The sequence below is a fragment of the Diadema setosum genome, chromosome 20 (genome assembly GCF_964275005.1).
Source record: "Diadema setosum chromosome 20, eeDiaSeto1, whole genome shotgun sequence".
Classification (NCBI taxonomy): domain Eukaryota; kingdom Metazoa; phylum Echinodermata; class Echinoidea; order Diadematoida; family Diadematidae; genus Diadema; species Diadema setosum.
Window position 1 is genome coordinate 9,465,950 of NC_092704.1, and position 22,589 is coordinate 9,488,538.

A 22,589-nucleotide genomic window follows, 5' to 3' on the forward strand; every position below is an offset into this window, starting at 1 on the left:
GATATGACCACACCCAGATATACTTCTCATATGTGAGCTTAGCATCATTCCAGCAAGTAGGGGTCTCATTTTGACAAGAAGTTGTATATGTCATCAAGATTCAATATTCTAGACTACTCTTCGATGCAATCCGGCATGTGCACTTTTTCTTTCCATTTTTATAATTAAGACGTGAGTGGCGGTGACAGACAAAGTCACCATTGATAGCACAATGCCTGCAAGCCACTACAAAAAGATGGTACATGTAGAGTGTATCTTATTTTGCTGAGCAGTTAATGTTTTCCCATCATTTCACAGAGAAAGTGCAAAGGGCTACCCTTTGTCGTCTTTCTATGCAAATTTCTTCCACTTGAAATTATTTCAAAGACCCTTTTGGAATGAGCTTGTGAAGATTATTGTTGAGAAAGTTCCACAATCAACTGGATATGGACATTTTCACTGATTTCCCAAGAAAAATTGCATCCAGTAAGAAAACAGAACTTTGCTCAGCACCATATATACATGTGATTTCTTGAAAAAAAAACCATGTCAAAATAGAATTCCTGATATTTGACCCCAACCCTACCCTTTCCAGCCCTTAACCTCATAAGCAAAAAAATCCATCAGCTTTAATTTCATAAGGTCCTATTTACACATATCACCTCAACATTATGATATATTGAAAGTCATCTACATTCACAGGTAAATGCTGCAATATGGAGTGCTTGGGCGTGTAGTAGGCAACAGACGATTGATTCATCCAGTACACACAATGTGTCCAGCAACATTTCATATTGATGGAAATAAAGAAATACTGAACTAGAGAAATGCTACAGTGCACTCCCTTTACAACGAACACGGTTATAACGAAATTTCGTTATCACGAAGTAAATCTTCTGGTCCCAAAATTATCACCATTAAAGTCTATGGTACAAAATTCGCTTACAACGAACGCGGTTATAGCGAAATTTCCGTTATAACGAAGTCTTTTCCGAGCGCCACAGACAAAGAAAAACAAAAGAAATGTGCTCCGTTATAACGAAATGCGAATTGCTTTCAAAAATACGTAGCAGAAAAAGCATTTATTGCGTCTTTGCATGGGTGAACGCTTCACACCACTGTGTGTTCGCTCCTTGTTTCACGCACAGTTTCTGAGGGGAACTTGCGTTTATTATTGTAATACAGTTATCCCATCACATTTCACATAGCTTTCCAGTGTATGATGAGTATTCAGTTAATATGATATGATATATATATGTGGTTCCTTGTTTTCGTTATATATTGTATTTGTTCGGTTATAACGAAATTTCGTTATAACGAAAGAAAACTGCCGGTCCCGAGCATTTCGTTATAACGGGAGTGCACTGTATTTACATTTTTCTCTTACTTATAAAAAAACATAGCACTGTACGAAGGAATTAACCTTAATTGACCATCTACCACTTCAATCTTAAATTGTTTGTGTGGCCCCAGCTTTGGAGGGGCAGAGGTTGGGGGCAGAAGAAAGGTGAGGGGTGGGGGAGTGTTGGTGCTCCTTGGGGTAGCGGTTGGTAGAGGGTAGGGGTGCTGGGGGAACCTGCTTCAGCTGGGGTGTGTCCTGATTCCACCAAAGAGGCAACTGGTAACTAGTCCGCTGAGGCATGCTTTGCTGGGCCTGTGGTATGGTCAGGTTTCTGTCAAATGTTGGGAGTTGGAACAGCCTTCTAACAAAGCAAAGGATAAGTAAACAAAAAATACATTAACTATCAATGAATGACTGATTACCAAAAAAACCCCCACTCATTCATATTAAAATAAATTTATTACTACACACACATATTACAAGAATAAGAGAATGACATCCCAAATCTCATATGACAAGCAAAACTACTGATACTGTAATGGAGGATCATAACCGTAAATACTGGACAATGCCTCAGTCTCAAACATTCAAGGGATAAATTTCAGTCACAGTGCTCAAATACATTTATAATGAACTTAAGGATGGGTATGTCTTCTTGGAGTATTTTCGGCTGACATATATTACATTAAATGATGGCTGTTCTTGTTAGGAATATACAAAATGTTCTTATCTTCAGGGTTTGAAATGCTATATTGTATCTGGGAAGTTCTATGTCCTAGAAAAAGTCAGTTACCTCCTCTAAGAGCACTTAAACCCTAAGAATTGAATATTTTGTATGTTCCCTTCACATGCAATAGTATCTGGTGTCCCATTAATGGCAAGCAATATAATATAATCACCTGTGAAAAGTTTTATTCCATCTCGGATCGATTCCGCCGCATAACAGGCCCTTCCATCTTGGACCTGCCAGTGGAAGAAACAAATTTCCATCTCCGTGATACAGTAAACTTGCTTCATAAAGTTGCTGAGGTGACAAGACCTTGTATCTCAACTTTTGGTGAAAATTACTTTTTTGGATTAATGGTCAGATAATCAGTTAAGTGATATCCTATCCAAATCCTAGCTGTCTCATCCCCCCTCCCCCCCCCCCCAAAAAAAAAAAGGCCATCACCTGGTGTGTCGTAGAATCTATCCTTGGGGCCTTGGCTCCCATTTTTTTTTTCTCTCCTGAACATTCAATGTTTTGTAGATACCTGGTCCTGTCACCCCCGTCTATTAAGACTCAAGGACAAGCTTCAACTCAAGTAATATTCAACTGTAACATCACATGATTTGCATACACTATGTATATTTTGTTGTAAAGATTTATGTTGACTTATGAAGAAAAGAGATGATGAGGACAGCTATAAGTATTTTCATATCTCTTAGGTCGTATTGCACGGAGTTTGGGCTGAAATCTACAAGTGCTCTCCACTGAGGTGGGACAAGGAGTAAGGGTGTGAGCTGGTAAAGGTAAACAAACAACTTGTTCTGCTTGTAGGTGACTTCCAGGTGATTTTCATACATTTGTAATAGAACACCTATAAATTGGGTATACTGGAGAACAGAGCTTTAATAGAATTCATAGTCATTGGGATGATGAATCGGACATTTTTTGTTTGTTTTTTGAACACTGGTAACAAAGCATGGTGTACGAGGATGATGACATAACAGCTTCACATGAGAATGCATGATCGGGAGCTAAAGGAAGCAGAACACAAGATAGCATGCGTAAATTCTACACATGTAGACTTACTTAGCATGTAGTATAGTAATGGAATAACAATGCTACATTACTGGAATATGTGAGCCTCCTCTGTTATCATCCTTGATAATTCAATTATTGTATTATGTACAGGTTTTTACATCATTGGTCTATCTGCTTGGGGACCACATTAAATTCCACAAATCTATACATGGTACTATCAATTTACAAAATGCATGATTATGTTAATTTATATAAATCGTCTGGGATGTCCCTTCAAAATGCAAACATAGCGTTGTTCCACAATGGTCACCATGACAACCAGAAATCATCACATATTCTCACCAGCGAGGCCCGGGCCCCTCCTTGTACAGGTCTTTCAAGGTCGGGGACACTCGAGGGCGGTCTTCCAGGAAGGACTTCCTCTCATACGGAGGAGGCATGCCCTTGGAGTCCCTATCTCCCAGCTGTCGCCAATCGTCCGCGTCTCTTGGGTACTTCATGCCCAGCGGTCTCTGGTACTGGCGCTCTTCTTCCTCCATCAAAGCCAGCCGCCACCGCTTGTACATCAGTTCCTCCTCCATCGCCCACAGATCGTTTTGCCTCTCTACCACATGGGGAAAAGGGAAATGATAATCATGAAACAAGGAATCTGTATCAGCGGCTCTTGAACTCGACTAAATGATGACCTCAAAAGCTCTCAATTTATTCCTACTGGAAATTCGAATGTTGTTTCCATATGATTTGGCTTTTCGAGATCTTCAAAAGAACAAAACAAACAAAACAACAATTTAAAAACATTCCTGACAATATGGATTAGAAATGTGAGAAAGATGATGATGATGATGATTTAAAACCGTCTGAATTCCTACACAGCAAAACATGAATATGGATATGTGGGACCATTCTGTTCATGAATTGCACAATGCAAACTTCCCGATCCATCCGTTCCTGTCCCAAAAGATTTTCTCTGGTTTAATCATTCCATGCACTCATATCATCCATATGAACACAACAGGAGAAGTATTTTTCAAAACCATACTTTGCTCTAAGCAAGATTTTATACATGGCTAAGCTGTGATACATTGCACAATTCAGTATTTGGATAGTATCAACTTATTCAAATTCATGAAATTCTTCCGTCAAGATGCTTTCATTGCAACTAATTGACAGATATCCGTCGATGCAGGGATATCTGTCAATTAGTTGCAATAGTATCAACTTTCCCGCACATGTGATGTGCGGGTGGGGGGGGGGGGGGGGGGGCGGAATTGCATGTTACATGCTTGACTGAAAAAAGATTGCAAAACAAGTATACATATCACAATCTGAGCATTTCACTAATTACCAGCTGACACATTAAATTGGTTACGTATGTTTTCTTGCAGGCTTACCTCGCATTAAGCCACTGTATGAAAAAGGCGACGTTTCGCCTCGGCGGGGACGGCCTCTGAATGAAGAAGAGGGCCCTGCCCCTGGCCTCGTTCCGAAGGACCGGGCCTTGTTGAAGGGCGGCTTGCCCCTGCCTCGTGGGGACTGGTCGTACTGGTCGTACTGGTCGTACTGGTCCTGCGAATTCCTGGGATTCATGCGCTTTCGCTTGCTGAGTGGCACCTGGGCGGAGTTCGAGACTGGCCTCTTGAAGTCATCAGCATTAAGTGCTTTCAGCTGCATCCTGGAGTCTGAGGATTATGATAAGAAAAGACCGATTAGGTACATGTAAATCATTCCAAAGCTCTTGTTGCTGGATAAATTGTATTGAATAGAAGTGAAAAGGTGTTTCATTGATTGATATCCATCGCAGCCTGGAGGCTGAATTACAGATAAGGACCATGAATACATTAAAAATACCCACAAGATACAGCGTAGCAACGAAAAAAAAAAATACATAGAACAACAAAAATCAATCTTACTCATCTCAACCATTGCACAATGAGATAAACCTGTATATAAAACAAACACAAATATTACAACTACAATGCCTCATATCACTATTCTCAATATTATAAATAAATTGTGACCCACTACAACAAAAGGATCCTAAAGTCGCTGACGGCTTAGCCGAGAAAATCAAGTTTGAAGTCACATCATCAAAATTGGTCAAAACAATCAGATTTCTGTTGCTTGCATAATTTTGTACTCTGAATGTTTTGTCTATCATCTGCTGAAATTTCGAATCTAAATAATCAAAGGAAAGGCAAGAACTCGGCGTTTTTCTGGGAAATGATTTTCCGACTTTCAACGTAACAAAATCGTGTCCGAAGATTTGGATTTAGCGTGGCAGCTAGACTCCGCCCCTAGCAACTAGGGAGCGATCTTATTGGTCAGTGCGTGGCATCCTGATTACTGATTGGTCGTGCGTAGACCGCTGGCGCTAAGCTTGAATGAACATCGCGGAGGTCGCTATGAGCATACCTGCTATTGTCAAGCCGTGAAAACTGAAGGCATTTTTTTTTCCACAAGCACTTGACATGCGCTTATAAATCAACGATATCTCCGAGTACTTTTATGAGTTGTGCTATATAAAGAGATTAAAGTAGAAGAGTACGGGAATAATGTCATGCCATTTTAAGAAAATCGTCCTCCCCCGACTTTCGGATCCTTTTGTTGTAGCTGGACACAATTGAGTTTATGTTCATCTGATGACATAGGTACTCTGTTTCCCCTGGTTCATGTGCTTTCACAATTCTCTTTACTCATTTTCTTGCACACAAAACTTGTCTACTGCATACAGTATGCCATGCACTTCAAGGTAGTGTCATTTTCATTAAATTCACGAGTAAATTGTTCTCTGCTCCCGTCAACATCTGTGATACCAATAAAAACAACAAACACAAACACACATGGTTCTCACCTTTGCCTCTGGTGGAGATTCTACTAGGATCAAAGGCTCAGGCTGTAGTTGACTAATTCCAATCTACTGGCTCCAAATCATTGGATAAGAAATTTTCAGCAACTTTCATTTTTTTTTTTTTCCATTTCGAATGAGGTGAATTAACTTTTCCTTCTGATAGAGATGCTGCTAAGGTCAGAAGCTCAGGCCCTTTTGGATCAACTTTACTCTTCTGACTCACTATCACATGACCATCATTATTCACCCATCAACATCATGGCAATGTTAAAGACAAATCATGCTAGTGTGCTTGCAGAATTGTTGACTTTTTGCTGTAATCTGTACACGTATGCATACGAAATGTATGATAGCATTCCCTGATAGCGCAATTACTTTATTTTCTACCTCCTTTGGCAGAGGTAAACTAGAAATGTCACTATATGGCGACTGGTATGCCTCTGCCATAATGCATGGTTCTCCTAATAGGTCTATAGTACAATGTCTTGACAATGTGTGTTGACAGATTCACATAATTGGCAAAATATAAAAATGACAGGTTTGTCACAAATGTGTTAAAGGTTCACTTTCCTTGAACTCGGTTTAATTGGAGGAACGGCTATATTGTCTAAGAGTGCAGGTATTTGGGGATTTGAACTTGACTTTTGGCCCTTTCATAAGTTTTAAGAAGAAGTGAAATTTAGCACTTTCACTTGACCTTTGATCTTTGAGCAAAAAACTTCCAAGAGAATCTCTATTGGGTAATACATGCATAAACTAAGTCTATTAAGAAAAATCCTGCAGGCATTGCATAGATAAGAGGAAAGAGTGAAATTTTGAGAAGTTGACCTTGACCTCTGACCTTTGACTCATGACCCCTATATCAAATATATCATCACTGCAGTCAGTGCATGCACATACTAAGTTCCATGAAGATACCTTCAACCATTTGTGAGATGTGGGGAAAAAAGTAAAATTTGAACATTTTCACTTGACCTTTGACCTCAACTCAAAACTCTCTCTGGAAAATCTTTATTTTGTAGTTCATGTATACACCAAGTTTCAAGAAAATATCGTCAGGCATTGCATAGATATCGGGGAAACAGTGAAATTTTGATCATTTGACCTTGACCTTTGACCTTGTGCATGTATGCCAAAAAGGTTGATAGGCACGACTTTGCCCACTCATACATATTCATACAAAGTTTCATTATGATACCTCCCTCAAACGTTTTTTTAGTTATGCTGTCCACAAAATTGACCACTGACGGAAGGATGGACGGATGGACAACACAAAAACATAATGCCTCCAGCGACACTTTGTGGTGGAGGCATAAAAAGGAACATTCAAAATGAAGTTCAACTAGCTCACCAGCATGCATGGTCTTCTTCAGCCGGTTGACTGGCATCTCGGGGGGATCTGGGTCCACCCCCCTCTGCATCTTCTTCAACCCCTCCTCCGAGAGGATCTCCAGACAAACCCGCGTGATGTTGGCTGACACCTCGGTGCGGTTCCGCTTCTCGATCTTTTGCGTGACGACCTCTCCAGACTCCGTCGTGGTGGTCACCTCACGATCCTTGGCCTCCACCCTGCACTCATCCTTCGCGTCTGGCCGTTTGAGTTTCTGCAAGGAAAACGGAAAACATTAGCTGCATTCATACACACAATCATGCTTGATTGTGGTGTATTCTTTGCATTATAAGACGCAAGTATTTTATATCATAATAACAAGAGATTGCTGTTACCTATTTTCCTCCTCTTTGCTGCACCGACACCCTCCTTGTTCATGACCACGAATATTTGGTGAAGAGCCTTTAACAAAGGCTACTGGGTAAAAGAAACCTACGAAGATAACCTGATACAAACTTTTGTAGCTCACCACTATTAAGAACTCGCAGTGATACATTTGTGTCCACAGATACGTAAATTGAGACAATTTTGGAACTAGTAATGTGGCCATGGCGACTGGAATGCCTCTGCCATATACCATAATTTTCCAAATAGGTCTATAGTACATCTTGACAAAGTGTTATGACAGCTAGTTTCACATAATTGGCAAAATATCAACATTACATGTTTGTCACAAATGCGCTGAATGTTCACTTTCCTTGAACAAGGTTTAATTGGATGAATGGCTATATTGTCCAAGAGAGCATGCATTTGAGTATTTGAGGAATTAAACTTGACTTCTGACCCTTTTACAAGTTTTTTACATGGAGTATTTGTCAAGGTATGGAGGAAATGTGTAATTTCTTTATTACATAGTAAATTGTAAGCATTTTAACCTGGCCTTTGACCCTATGACCCTAAAATTCCCAAGGAAATTACTGTCAGGCAGAACATGCACAAATATGCTCCAAGTTTCATGATGATACCTCAAGCCACTTCCGAGATATGAAGGAAAAAGTGAAATTCAGCACTTTCACTCGATCTTTGACCCTTTGACCTTTCACCTTTTTGGCAAAAACTTCCCAAAGTATCTCTATTGGGTAATTCATGCATACACCAAGTTAAAAAAAAAAATCCTGCAGGCATTGCATAAATATGAGGGAAAAGGTGAAATTTCGAAGAGTAGACCTGGACCTTCTACTCCTGACCTATGACCCCATGACTCCAAAATTCCCTAGATAATCACTGCCTGTCATAACATGCATATTATGTAGTATATTCCATGAACATACCTTGAACAGTTTCAGAGATATGGAGATAAAAGTGAAATTTTGACATTTTCACTTGACCTTTGACCACTTTACCTTTGACCTCATGACCCAAATCTCTAAGCAGATAATCTTTTTTTTGGGTAGTACTAGTACATGTATACATTAAGTTTCAAGAAAATACCTTCACTCATTGCATAGATACGGGGGAAATAGTAAAATTTTGAGCATTTGACCTTGACCTTGAGCATCCGCACCCAACAGGTGATAGGCACAACTTCACCCCTTCATACACTTGTACATATACAGTTGAACCTCTCGTATCCGGACAAGTCGGGACCGGGGCTCATCCGGATAAGGGATTTGGCCGGATACGGGAGACTCAATGCTTTATACATGTACATATACATACACATGTACTGATGTAGCCCATTGTAGTGCCACATGTAGTAATGTGTATACTGCAACCTTTTCATTGTTACATTTGGGGATGTTTCGGGATGTTGAAATGTCTGAAGGTAAGCAATTTGGAAGGAAATTTGATGCAATGTATGTTAATCATATTGGAAGTAATATGTAATTCATGTGTGTTTGGGTAGGAGTTCTCAAGGAGTTGGGAATCCCCCTTTCTTCCCGTAATTATTATAAAAAAAAAATCACAGCGAGATTGCGTCCGGATAATAGAGAGATCCGGATAAAGGGAGGCCGGATAATAGAGGTTCAACTGTACATGCCAAGTTTTATTATGATACATATCTCTGTTTTTTGGTTACACTGTCCACAAAATTGATTATGGACGGATGGACAGATGGACAGAAGGACAGACGGACAACCCGAAAACAAAATGCCTTTATCACCACTTCGTGGAGGAGGCATAAAAATAATGTTTTCCTTTAAATCTGCAGCATTTTGAGGCAAAACAAAAACAAAAACATACTAAATAAAAAAAAAAAAATAGAAGTTACTGTAATTGCTGACATCCACACATGACCATCAACCATAATTACGGGGTCAAGTGATGCGCCATTCCTTGGGCAGTACTGCGGACCAAAGTGGCCGAAAAACTTACGATGTACCCGTAGCGATGACGATAACCAGTGACGTGGGGGATGAAGCACGAGAAGGAAATCCTGCTCTCGCACAATGTGCAGTAGAAAATGCTCTCCGTCTGCCATTCCTGTCGAAAGTACTCGACGATGAGTTCCAGGCCTGGGGTTGAAGGGAGGAATTCATGCATTTATTAGCAGCTCTTCACAAGTTATGACTTGGATCTGTATACCCTGTGATGATGGAAGTAGTGCATTCCCAACACAGCATCACTGGTAAATATGACATCCAGTTTAATATAACAGCGAATACAGGGTTTGGGTGTCAGAAATAACAGGGGTAGGAGGGGATTAAGTATGCCTAACAATAGTTGATTTATGCAATGACATAGCAATGCATCCAACTTATTGCATAACCTGATGAATCATCTTTTCTTGTCATTTTGGAAAGCCCCCCGGAATCACCGATTTATAAATGATAATGATGTTGGATGTTAGGACACCATGACCAGCATTTACGCAGTAGAAACATATCCCCACAAAATGCAGTCTGCAGAAATTAGAATAGTTATGAGGGACAGATCCAAATTTTGAACAGGCTTTGAGAGGCTACAGCAAGGCCCCATTCACAACAAAGCCTTTTAGAGCAGCTGACATCAGCCTGGATTAGTTGGGACACCCTCCTCTTTGGTTGGGTAATTTCTGTGGGGTCATCCTACAAGAAAGACAGCCACAAGTCACATAACCAATGAGTTTAACAATGATCAAAGGTCCATGAGTCATAAAGCCCATGAGTTTGACACTACGCAAAGAAGGTCCATGAGTTCGACACCAGGTAAAAACAGCCTACGAGTTCAACATTAAAACATGGGGCTTAACGTGCACATTTCTGGGACCCTGTTTGCTTAGCATCAAAGTCATGGGCTGTATGACTCGTGGGTGTCGGATTAGTGACATGCAACCACTTATATGTCACCACCTCCAGAAAGAATGCACAGCTTGTGAAACTTACCGACGAGAGGTTCTAGACAGCTATCAATGACTGGCTGGATTTCCTGAATCTCTGAGCCATCTGAGGCAATCTTCCGTTTCTTCCCAGAAGACTTGTTTCTGGAACCTTTGTGGATTTCCTCTGGATAAAAAAAAAGGGAAATAAAGTGTAAAGAAAATAAGTAATGGAAAGGGTACAAATTCTGACACAAATTTCAACCACACCCCCTCCAGTCACCCACACACTCATTCAAAATATAAAAAAGATACTAATGTGATCATAAAGAACCATACAAAGAGCCTGGTGCTACCTATAATCTATTTGACAGACATACACACATGTACTATTCAAACTGGAACCCCAAACGCACGTTTACACATACACACACACACACACACACACACACAAATACAAACAGTGTGATGAACTCGATACGGGTCTGCAATTGGAATAGGATACTGTCTGTACCCTGTTATTTCAGCATACAGATATTTTCGCGAATTAGACGGTCATAGACATTTTCATAAGAGGTTGTGTTTGCGAATCGACGCCAACACTTACGTTAATGTTCTATTAACAAAGTGCATAGTGACAATTTTGTGTGTTGTTAAATCCACGATCCAACAGTGATTCCGAAATTTTGCGAAAATTTAACCCTCGTGAAAATAACAGCTTATACAGGTACTGTAGTAGCACATCCTCAGTTCGAATGCATACATCCTCAGATTTGATTATGAACTCATAGTCATTAGAGGTCTTTTCTCAACCCAGGTGTACGAATGGGACATGGCAATGATGAGGGTGGATAATGCCATATCACTGCCTTCTGGAAAAAAGCCTTTCTACTGAAGGAGCCATCTTAGGCGAAGAAAACCATGTTTGTGTAGTGGAAGAGAAAATCCTCGCTCATAAATTAGACGGAGATATTAGATGCCCACCAAAGCCTACAGTGTACCACCATCATATCTTTGAGACGAGGTCTGGTGCGGATCCAGGAATTCTGTAAAGGGGGGGAGGGGGCACTGTGTGCACGCGCCCAACATTTTTTTTTTCCTTTTTATTTCTCTTGTTTTTAACAAAAAAAATAAAGGGAGGCATGTGCCCCTACCTGGAGCTGCCACTGGAAGTCATACTAATTATCACAAAGTCAACGCTCATCTACATTATGTCCTGGTGACTTAAACCCATTGCACGAGTGGACTGAGTAAGCACAGAAATGTACTAAGTAGAACACATCTGTGATGTTTGAGGACAATGGGACAATCTGTTCAAAAGTGACAGAGTGTTCGGTACCACCACTGCTAGAGAAGAACACTTTGACAATTTGTGTTAGATGTAACTGTAGGACAACAATATTGAAAGAAAAATATAATAGAAAGAATTCAACATATCTTTTATGTTCTAACACTGTGACAGAACACTTTATGGAGAGTACAATTTTGAGTGAGAAGTTTTAGTTCAATCCATGAATCTTTCAATGAGAACTCCTGGACAATTCATGATTTTACCGAAGAGGAAAGATTCATCTATAGGAAAATTTAAGAGGAATTCCATGACTTGAGTGAAAAATAAACATTCTCTTGACTTGTTCCCGAGATATGCCAAGTCAAATATTATTCTCCAAGCCTTCTGCAGCGGCTATGTCAATTGCCCTTATGATATCTCAGATTTTTTTTTTTTTTTTTAAACCGTGCCCATTTGAACAATTTGAGATTCTATCATCCTACAGATGCTACCCACCACATTTGGTGAAAGTCCATCAAGGAGTTCTCAATATTGAACCTGAAATGTAAAAAGTTTTTGCATAATGCACAACACGAGCTGGATACCGGAAGATGAATTATCATATCAGCTCACTTGAACCTTTGGCTCAGGTGAGCTAAAAACTTAGAAATTTTTGAAGATCGTGTACATCAAAAAGAACTGAAATATTATAATCAGAAATGTGAGCCCAAACTATCCCTTTAAAAAAAGCCATTTTCCCCCTGACTTATGTTTATGAACATATAAGATCAATCTACTACATTTCCAGACAAGAGGCAATATTTTTTCCTGTCCTTACTTCATACGCTTCATACACGTATTCTTTGCTGTTGCTTTTGTAAAAAGATATTCTTTAATTTCAAAATCAGACATCAATAAAGAAAATGGTCATTTGCTGAGCCATGTACATGTACAATGCTTGAACAAATTTCCCATTCAATACCACATAAAATTTTTTTCTTTCACTTTGACAAGTGAAATGGGTGCATATTCAGCACTCTTGTTCTCCACTGATGTTTGAGGTCCAAAGTTACATTTGTGTGTGTGCATGCATTGTATGTGTGTGTACTTGTGTGAGAGTGTGCATGTGTATGCATAAAAGTGCGTGGGTATGTGTCTGTGTCTGTGAACATGTGTAGTGTGTGGGTGCATGTGTGTGTGTGTGTGTGTGTGTGTGTGTGTGTGTGTGTTCACTTTCAAGGACAGAGATCTTTCCAGTTCTGAGCAATACTGGAACTGGAGGATATCTATCGACTCTTTGATGATCTTTATCGCATACTTACCGCCTTTTTCCTGGCGAGCTACGTTCTGCAGGATGGGGATAAAAACGGAGGAAACTGTTTATTGCATTGGACAGAGAGCGTTCGTATTTCAGCAGCCGGTTTCACCAAACTTATCACCGCAGTATCAAAAGAGTTCCATCGACTCTACAGCCAATCTCTGTATGCAAATTAACCCTGAAGTTATACTAATTGAAACACTGGTATTGTGGTTCAGTGGTTTTGAACACCTGGCAGGGAAAAAGCAGGTCACTGGTTCAAACCCTGACCACGGCCACCGGTAAAGTAAGTGCCTGAACAGAGTCATATACTCCCCTACAATCCTTTGCCAAGATAAATGGAGAACTCCAATACACTTGGCAGGGTTGCAGAACAGTTTAGTGCAGAGTATTCAGATATGTCTACAGCCACATCTGAAATTAGGCACCAACATCTCTGCCTGACATTTACCTCCATCTTTGTTTTGGTGAACGGCCGTGATATGATTGGTCGAGGCGCTTTCCAACTTTTTGAACAGGTGATAAGTTTGGTTGTCTTTTCTCTTTTAATGATTATTATCGTTTAGCTGCACTGTTCTCTCTGCCAACAATAATACTGCTGCAATAGGAGCAATAAATGTATTTTATATTGCTCATATTACTGCTACCTCCAACGAGTACTGTGTACGCCATATATTTCTCAAGATCATTATTTTCGCAAAGTTCGCAAGTTGTGTGCTATTCGCGAATCTAAAAGCACATGAAACTATTAACTCTGGCCATGACGTGAATGTAATGCGTGCATCTACATTTCTCCATTCACTAATGTACGCTCAAATCACAAATTGAACCGCTCACAAAATTGCTCAGAAGTCCAGATTTGCAAAAAATCAGACACATATGGCGTAAACAGTAATTATGAAAAATGATTGAACAGACAGTCAACCTTGCATGCATCAAATCATGTGAGGCCTACGCGATGGTGGGAGGCCCTGCATCATAAAAGTTGAGATCAAACAAAAAGTCAGTAAATCAAAGTTTGTGAATACTCAATTCTGATTGACGGACATCTGACATTTGTTTGATTGTATCCCATTATGCAACAGGGTCCCCGTACTCATTCAACTCCTTTTGAATGCCCTGCTCCTCAAAGACCAATCTCCAGCAAGTTCGGTTGAACTCCGGTCATGTCTTTGGAAAGAAGGAGATAGAAATGCGCAAAGTCTACGGTTGGTGGGTACAAAGGCAAGACAATATGAAATGCAGTGACGCCGCTTAATTCAGCTTCTGCTGAAGCTGACTCTTACTCCGGAGGTTCCCTGAAGACTCAGGGTACCTGGCTGCTCTATTTGACGCATACAAGGTTTGACTTTACGGGCACAAGTTGTTGTGTTTTAATCATGTCAGGACTCAGGCGACAGCTAAATGCTGCAGCATGACCTGACAAAAAAGTACATTCGAAGAAAACAGAGAACAATAAATGGCAGTAATTGGTACTGCCATTATCAAGTCATTCAAAATCGTATCGGAAACAAGTGTAAGTCTAACACTTGTACAATTTCTGTTGCCATATAATGTACAAGTAGAATCAATATCCATTCTCATACATGTATCTACTGTACGGTAATGCAAAAGGGAAACATCAGTAAGTAATCGAATAATTGACATATCATAAATGGGCTTTAGAATTTGTGCAATCTGATTGGTCAATTATCATGAACTGATTTTTACCGATCCACACTGAGCCATGTGTCCGGTAAAATCCAAAAGGATGGCTAAAGCCTTGTAATGTACTGTAAGTGTACCAGACGCATGATGGGGAAAAAGGTTGAATTTCATGAATTCATGGGCCCATCTTATAAAACAAATGATGCACAGGCCTATTTCATGGATTAGTGAGAATTGGACTCTCTCATTTAACTTTGGAACAATCTAAAACCGACTCGCTGCTTTCTTGGGTTTAAACAGTTCAAAAGTTAAACTCGCACATTCAATTCTCATGGATCGACTCTGTCCTGTGCATCATTTGTATAATGAATGATTAAACAGCAATGAAAAAGTATTTCAGTGCAATACCACTCCATACCCATGCTAGTTATGTGTTCAATACAGTTGTGGTAACTTTTGCAAAATCCTACCCTAGCCAGCTCAAGTAATTACCCTGACATTAGCCGGACAACCCTTCTGATAAAACGCTCTTGCTGTAACACTCTTTTGATACACTCATCACACATGCAGAATAGTCTAAAAAGAATGACACACTGCTCATCGATCACATGCATAGATTGTAACCACATCCACTTTGCGCATGAACGGGTAGGTTGTTACAGAAATTTACCCGCAGAAGTGGATGAAATAAGAAGAATAGGATGCAGAATTTCACATATTTTTGATAGAACTTTAACGACCCAGCCCACTGAAGACATTCAGGAGAAGAGGTTGTAGCTGCTACATTATTGACTAAAATCTGATTTTTCTTATTCTTGTATAGTAACCTACCACGGTACATGTATGGTTGAGTTCTGACATGACGGAATACATGTAACTTGAATACATTGTACATGTATTGTACGTAAGACATTCCTGCTGCTTTTACTATTATGTGAAATCACGTATGTAAGATATTAAACTTTGGTATTCATCCTTCTGGATAACTTGTCCATTTTTGACAAAACTTCGTTCTACAGTTCTGATTACTGTAAAACACATTTCGCGGCATGAAATTTTCGCGAATGGGAGCCGACGGCCTTTTTCATGGTATTAAATTTTCGCAAGTTGTCTCTAACATTCAATGCATATAGTGTAGACAAGAACTTTTGCGACAATAGAAATTTTGCGAAATTCTGCTCTCGTGAAATTCGCAAAATTAAAATGTACGCGAACATTCCTCATTCGACAGTATATGACTTCACTCCATTCATCAAAAGTTAATTTGATGCTGGAATGGCAATATGCTCAAATTTGTTACTTTGCAATACACGTATGTAAATATTTTTTATTTTTTCCAACAGATTCATTCTGTCCATAGAGTCAAAGACTGAACGACAAACTTTGCAAGAAATAGTTGAAACTTACATGTAAACTATGGGTTTGACCTAAGATTAAACCATAGCTTTCTTCACAGTGCAGAGATGTATCTTAAACCTTCTTCCTGTAAGCTTGGACAAAGGGTTTGCCAAAGTCTTACATTTTAACAATGATTTTGAAACATGAAACCATGGTCTGAAGTTGTTAACAGAAACAGTTTCTATTTCAATGAATGGCTATCACATTGCACTGTGGTATAAATCTATAAGGTAGATGTGGAGTGATCTGACTGACATATGAAGCTCTTCATCTCCTTCAGGCACTATAGTTCACTACAATAGTGTCTCAGGACCTAGCCCTGGCCTAAACCTAGTCTCTACCAGCTGACAAATAAAGGAAAATTCTAAAATGTCATCACTTTCCTGTTAAATGTTAAATGATCATCCCACTTTGATCAATATTTGATCAATATTTACTGTAAAAGTGGACATTTTCCCAGTGTTGAAATTTTCACACACTTCGTGCAACCAGAAACCAGTGCGAAAATAAAAGCATACAAATATTTCAGCTGGTCTCATGTTTCAGCAGCTGATGTCATGATTCCGCGGAATTAAAAACACGCGAAACTCTTCTTACCCAGCCAGGCGTGAAAAACTAGTTGCATGAAAATATCCATTTTTAAAATACTGTTGTGTCTTTAAAATTTACTTCCTTTGTCAATTCTAATTTCATGTCTATCATTGTACCATCTGCTCAATGTGGCACAGAATTTTTAGACACACTTTTGTTTTTCTGTTTTAAAACCACAAAGTAAGCTTTTAACAATTAAACAGAAACATGCCAAAAGGCAAAAAGCCAATGCTTATAAAAACTTTGTCTAAGCATACAGAATATTTAGACACACTTTTGTTTTTCTGTTTTAAAACCACAAAGCAAGTTTTTAACAATTAAACAGAAACATGCCAAAAGGCAAAAGGCTAATGCTTGTAAAAACTTTGTCTGTGCATACAAGTCCATGGCATACTCCACTCACTTACGACAATCTGCTAAATTCTGCAAAGTACAAATATATACGTACTGGTATCTTTAATTTACTGAAGGTGCACAACTGCCCTCCCCTAACTCTACCAAAATATTATACACAATATATATATATATACATTGTACTAATTCTAACTAAATGCAGTGGTTTACAAAGAGAAGATTTGCTATTAAATGCTAACAGTGTTTCAAGACCCACAGACCTGTCACTACAAGGTGAGTACAACGTGCAATGTCTTACTGCAGCAGGAAGCGCTAGGAAGATTAGGTGTACTTACCGCCCTGTGCTTCTGGCCCTTTTTATGCATCTCCAGATTCTGGAGCCCAGTTGTGGGCACGTCACACAGCTATAAATCATGCAAAGTAACAGACAGAGAAGAGTCAAAATGGCACTTTTAAAAATAATACGAGTCAACATGAAATATTTCAAAATAATCGTGACAACATTGCCTACCTGGGATCAAACTATTGGTGATGTCACAGTGGCAGTTTAAAGTCACATTCATGTCTTGTGGAAACCAGTAAGAATCCACTTTCATGGGATTCCACAAAGAGGCAGGGGGCCAAGTGGCAGCAGGTAGCCATGCAAATTTTTGATACTCTCAATTTCAGGTCCAGTGCTCTACTGGAACCCATCAACTCTCTCTATCTCACTACAGCTCAAATTCAGTCTTTAACAAAAACTGAGTAGTGTCATGTCAGGCAAAGAAAATCAATCACTCAATTTGTAATATTCATGCTGCTACAACCCTCAAATTTCCAAATCCTCAAAGGGTCAGGAACTATGGTGTTTTAAAACGATAATGTCAAACAGAGTTGCCAGGGCTTGTCACTTGTGTCTAGAAGACATCGTTAGTTTGTTGCATATGAAAAAAAATTACCAATTCTTCTGAGTTCCCCCGAAGATTTCTTTTCTATTTCATCTGCTCCAGATAGAGCTTAGAAACCAACATAATGTATGTTCTCACTTAATTTTCAGGTTACAAGCAGCCAAATCCTTCTAACACAACAAGAGGATTCAGATCATTTTGAACATACATATGTACAGTATGTCCAAAAGAAAAAAATACAATCAGATTTTTGCATTGATAACACCCAATATGATTAAACCATCTAAATGCTACTTCAGGATCTTAAAATAAAACATCTTAGCTCTATTTTGCAGAAAATCCCATTCAATTTGGTTAAGCACTCACATAGAAATGTGCATTGTTGTAAAGCATGTCACGAGTGTGATTCTTCCACGTTTAGCACTTGGATGCTCTTGGAACTACATGTAATGTGTTAACACAATATAGACAGAACTTGGAGGGAAGGGACTCCTGACATGCTCTACAAAAATCTTAATTTCTCTTTGACCACTGAAGCAAATTGAATGGAGTTTTCTGTAAGATGTGGGCAATGAGTTTAGTCATACCATGAAATTGTATGTGGATTGATTCACTATTTTTTTAAGTATCGATGCAGAGGGGTACAGTTATAACTTTTTCTCTTTTTTTTTTTTTTTTTTTTGGGGGGGGGGGGGGACATACGGTACATCAAATAAAAGTTATTTGGGAAGGTCCCTTCACAATGATAGTTAGAATAAATGGCCTGATCATATGAGACCCTCACATTCCAATGGCCACTATTTCCTCGCCCTTCCCTCTACAGCTCTTGCACTTTCAGCAAACTGATGCAACTACTGGAAACACTCTTGATACTAATGATAGACCCAGGTTTCTCCGGGGCCCACTCCTCTATTGATATGAGCGGAAATTGATCGCTGTAACCATCTCTGTACAGACCAGGATTCAACTTACCTCGCACATATACACCTGTGACCCATCAGACATTCCCTCTCTTTGCGCCCCTGCTGAAGCACCGCCCTGCTTCCTCTCCATCTCTGCAAAACGACCAGCTCCTCTTGAGTTACCTTGACGCAAGCAAGTTCCATTCATGAACAAATCTCATTCTGAGTATGTCTATAAACTGCAAAACGGCAAGCAATTCAGTAGCACTTGTTTTGCTACATATATCTTTAATAGGTATTACATACATGTACTACATTGTACTACAGTGGAACCTCGTTGTTAAAGAGGTGGGATACAACAAAGCCCTTTCAAAATAAGGTGATTTTGCAGGTCCCAATTTTCTTGATATTTCTTTGTATTTACACCCTGATTTGGGTGAGAAACCTGTTATAACAAGGTCATTGTTGCAACTGATTGACAAGTTGCCCTATACATTGATGTAAACAAGGTATGGTCATTGTCATGGTTTCAAAATATTTTAGGTCTCTATTAAACCAAGGTGCCCCTGCACTTCCAATAATAATACTGCTGATGATAGAAGTGATAACTTCAATAATAACAATAAAGAAAATATTACTATTACTATTACTCCTAATAATGATATCAATAATAATAACAGTAATAATAATAATAATCATCATCATCATAATCACAATCACGACAGGTCCAGCTACTAACATATTTTCTAGAGAATAACCACCAGTATTCAATATTCCAATCCATTCTGCCACTTCTTAAGCACTACAGTAGAATTTTTTGATGTTCTTTTTCAATTTTGCCAGATGTGAATGGTGGCAAATAATACTTATTTTCACATCGTGATGTAGAAACTGATATCTTCTGGGTATGAATGCAGCTCACAGTATGTAACTTTTTTGTGACAAATTATTTAATCTAACAAATTCCACTACGTTCTTTCATTTGTTTTTTTTTTTTTTTTTTGGGGGGGGGGGTGGGGGTGGGTTATTAAGATTGTATTTGTTTGTCTTCACTATTCTGAGCACTGCCAACATAATCGTGGGGTTGAATTCTCCTGAAACGTTCCTTGACTTACCAGTGCCCCACTCGCCTGTGTTCTGTTTAGGCAAAAACGGACATGAAAGAAAACAAAGACAGAAAGTTTTAGACCGAAAATAAGGCACTCAGCAAAGTCAAAGTGTAGTCAGTACCCTGAGCATTATGTTTGCCATATTATATACTTGAAACATGCCCTCCGCAAAATATTACAATATCTGCTACTCTTATTTTAATGAATTGGGGCATAGATGTAAAATTATCAAAAGTTTAGAAAAATAAAATGACTTGAAATAGACTAGTCAATCACCCGATTTTTTCAATGGAATGATAGTGCAACCAACATTTTTTAAACTATATCTTGAACGATAGTGATATGCAATGTGTGCTAGTGATCAGCTTACTGATGGACATGGCATGTTAATACTTTTTTTTGAAAACGTCTGCATATAGCGAGAATGCACATTAATCGGTATTGGCACTTACTTTAGCAGAACTTAAATGCACAGAGCACAAGTGCCAAAATGCTATAGAGATATAATCTGATCTTTGTTGCATCTTAATATGTATACTTTCAGGGGCCATCACAGGTGACTTATGGCTGTTTTTTTCCATAGTTTGTTTGTTTGTTTTTGTGTGTGTATATTCTCGCTGTACACAAATTTGATTTCCAGGGTATTGGTACACTTTAAACAACACTGCACACTGGCACTAGTCCAACAGTCCCTGACCAGTAAAAGTCGCTATTGGACCAGTAACGTTTTTAGAAATTGACTAGTAAAAGATGGAAACACTGGGTACATTTACTCCACAATAAAACTCTTCTGCACCCTTGACTGGTCCTGATGGTGCTCTTACCTTTGTCTGCCAGTTATTTTGTGGCTGTCTTTGCATGCCACCCCGGCCCCTGGAGCCTCTTCCTTGGAATGCATTTTGACCACGCCCAGCGCCTCTGTTTCCGCGCCCAGTGCCTCTGGTTCCGCGCCCAGCGCCTCTGTTTCCGCGATCAGTCCCCCTGTTCCACGCATTTGCCATCTCCGCAAACCAGTCCTCGGAAGCATCTTGGTCTCCAAATCCCCTCGTTCCACTCTCTCTGTTGCCGCCACGACCCCCCTGCCTGTTGCCCCCTCTCCCACCACCTTGCTGACGTCCACGTGACCATCCTTGCCCCCGAGATGATGCCCCATACGTTCCAAACCCCTGACTGCTGCCTGCATCATTCTGGCTGGTTGGCGTAAACGTGTTGGACGCGCTCCAGTCAGCTCCTCCTCCCCCCATCCACTGACCTCCTCCCCCGCTCCCACCACCGCCGCCCGCCGCCTGCCTCCCGCTTTGCCCCGGAAACCCCACATCATCTAGGGATACATCCTGATCCCAACCCTCTTTCTTTTGTCTCTGGTCTGTCCCCGGAGGTAAAAGAGAAGACCCTACGCTCTGCCCTGTCTGGTTTCCTGCCTGCATTGAAAAGCCGGTTCCCCAGCCTGCTGGAGCTTGGGACTGCATTTCTATCTCAGGTCTACAGATATTCTCTTGTTAGTCAATGTATGAACGGTCCTGTCCCTTAGTCAAATGCAGCAGTGTTCAGACCACTTCCAAATTCCCTGCTATCTTTTTTTTTTTTTAATTCCCTCATCAACACTGTACAGCTATTAACTGTTATACCAGTTCTTTCTTGCTCCCCTCCTTTTGCACGTTGCAGCCTCAAATCATCTGTTTAGAACTGCCGGTATCGCAAGCCGGGTCCCTGTATAGACAAAGGATATCATATATCAAATGAGATTACTTAACAAAATAAACAAGACAACCTACAATGAACATAACAGAAAAACAGTCAAAGCACTGTTCAAAACATTAACTTAAGCTTCAGATTGTTTATGTGCCTGCTTGCACATCATGTATTTGAATTAAACACTTTCGAATTTGACTTGTGGTATAAAAAAAAAAAAAAAAAAAAATAGCATGGGCAAAAGAAGGCATTTCAAGCACTAATTGTCCAGCGGTGTAGGAGCCTGGACATTTCTTTGACATTCTGTATTTTAACCCGTTGTCTATGGGAACCAGGTGCTGCCTGTTTTGAGGCAATGGGAAATTGAGTTATCTTGGAAGCAACGGGTTAAAAAAGTATGAAACTCGAAACTCTCAAAAAGGTTTCACCATCCCCCAAAATATCTCATTTTCTAGAATGTATCTTGATGACATGCATTCTCCGCTCTTCTTGTACTTGCAGTTTTACTTGATATTTCACTTGAATACAAGCTCCACATGCAATTATAAACATGGGCCCATTAATGTTAAACTGTGTACATACAACAGGCTAGTTGACCAAAAAAAGTCAATTCCTATAATGCAACATCTACAATCATCATTCAACTGCAGAGCTCATACAATTGTACTTTGTAGACTAGGTCTAGATACTGTAGTTAATCAGGCGTGGTATAACAAGTAATCTTTCACTTGTCACTTGTCACCACTCCATTCACTGATGTTTTATTTCATCAGTACATCATGCCAGTGTACATACATTGTAGTGACACTGCTACTGTGGTACGGTACCCTACATTGTACAGTATTGTACCGTATACTTCCCTAGACTACATTATTGT

At 39.6% G+C, this 22,589-nt stretch overlaps 1 protein-coding gene across 2 annotated transcripts; it reads right to left on the minus strand.

Annotated features, from left to right (window-relative positions):
• Positions 1-509: 509 nt before the first annotated feature.
• On the minus strand, positions 510-21,091 carry LOC140243306 (uncharacterized). Of its 2 annotated transcripts, none has more exons than XM_072322980.1 (12): positions 20,845-21,091; positions 20,027-20,048; positions 18,982-19,064; positions 17,458-17,526; positions 13,137-13,161; positions 10,612-10,731; positions 9,623-9,762; positions 7,268-7,520; positions 4,460-4,747; positions 3,411-3,672; positions 2,221-2,284; positions 510-1,682 (listed from the first exon to the last, which is right to left on the minus strand). In XM_072322980.1, the coding sequence occupies exons 1-11, from the start codon at positions 21,019-21,021 to the stop codon at positions 2,233-2,235; spliced, it is 1,491 nt and encodes a 496-aa protein (XP_072179081.1). In that variant the 5' UTR covers positions 21,022-21,091; the 3' UTR covers positions 510-1,682; positions 2,221-2,232. The 2 variants fall into 2 exon arrangements, with proteins under 2 accessions (XP_072179081.1, XP_072179080.1); XM_072322979.1 differs by having other exon boundaries at positions 512-1,682; positions 18,982-19,094.
• Between the last annotated feature and the right edge of the window lie 1,498 nt (positions 21,092-22,589).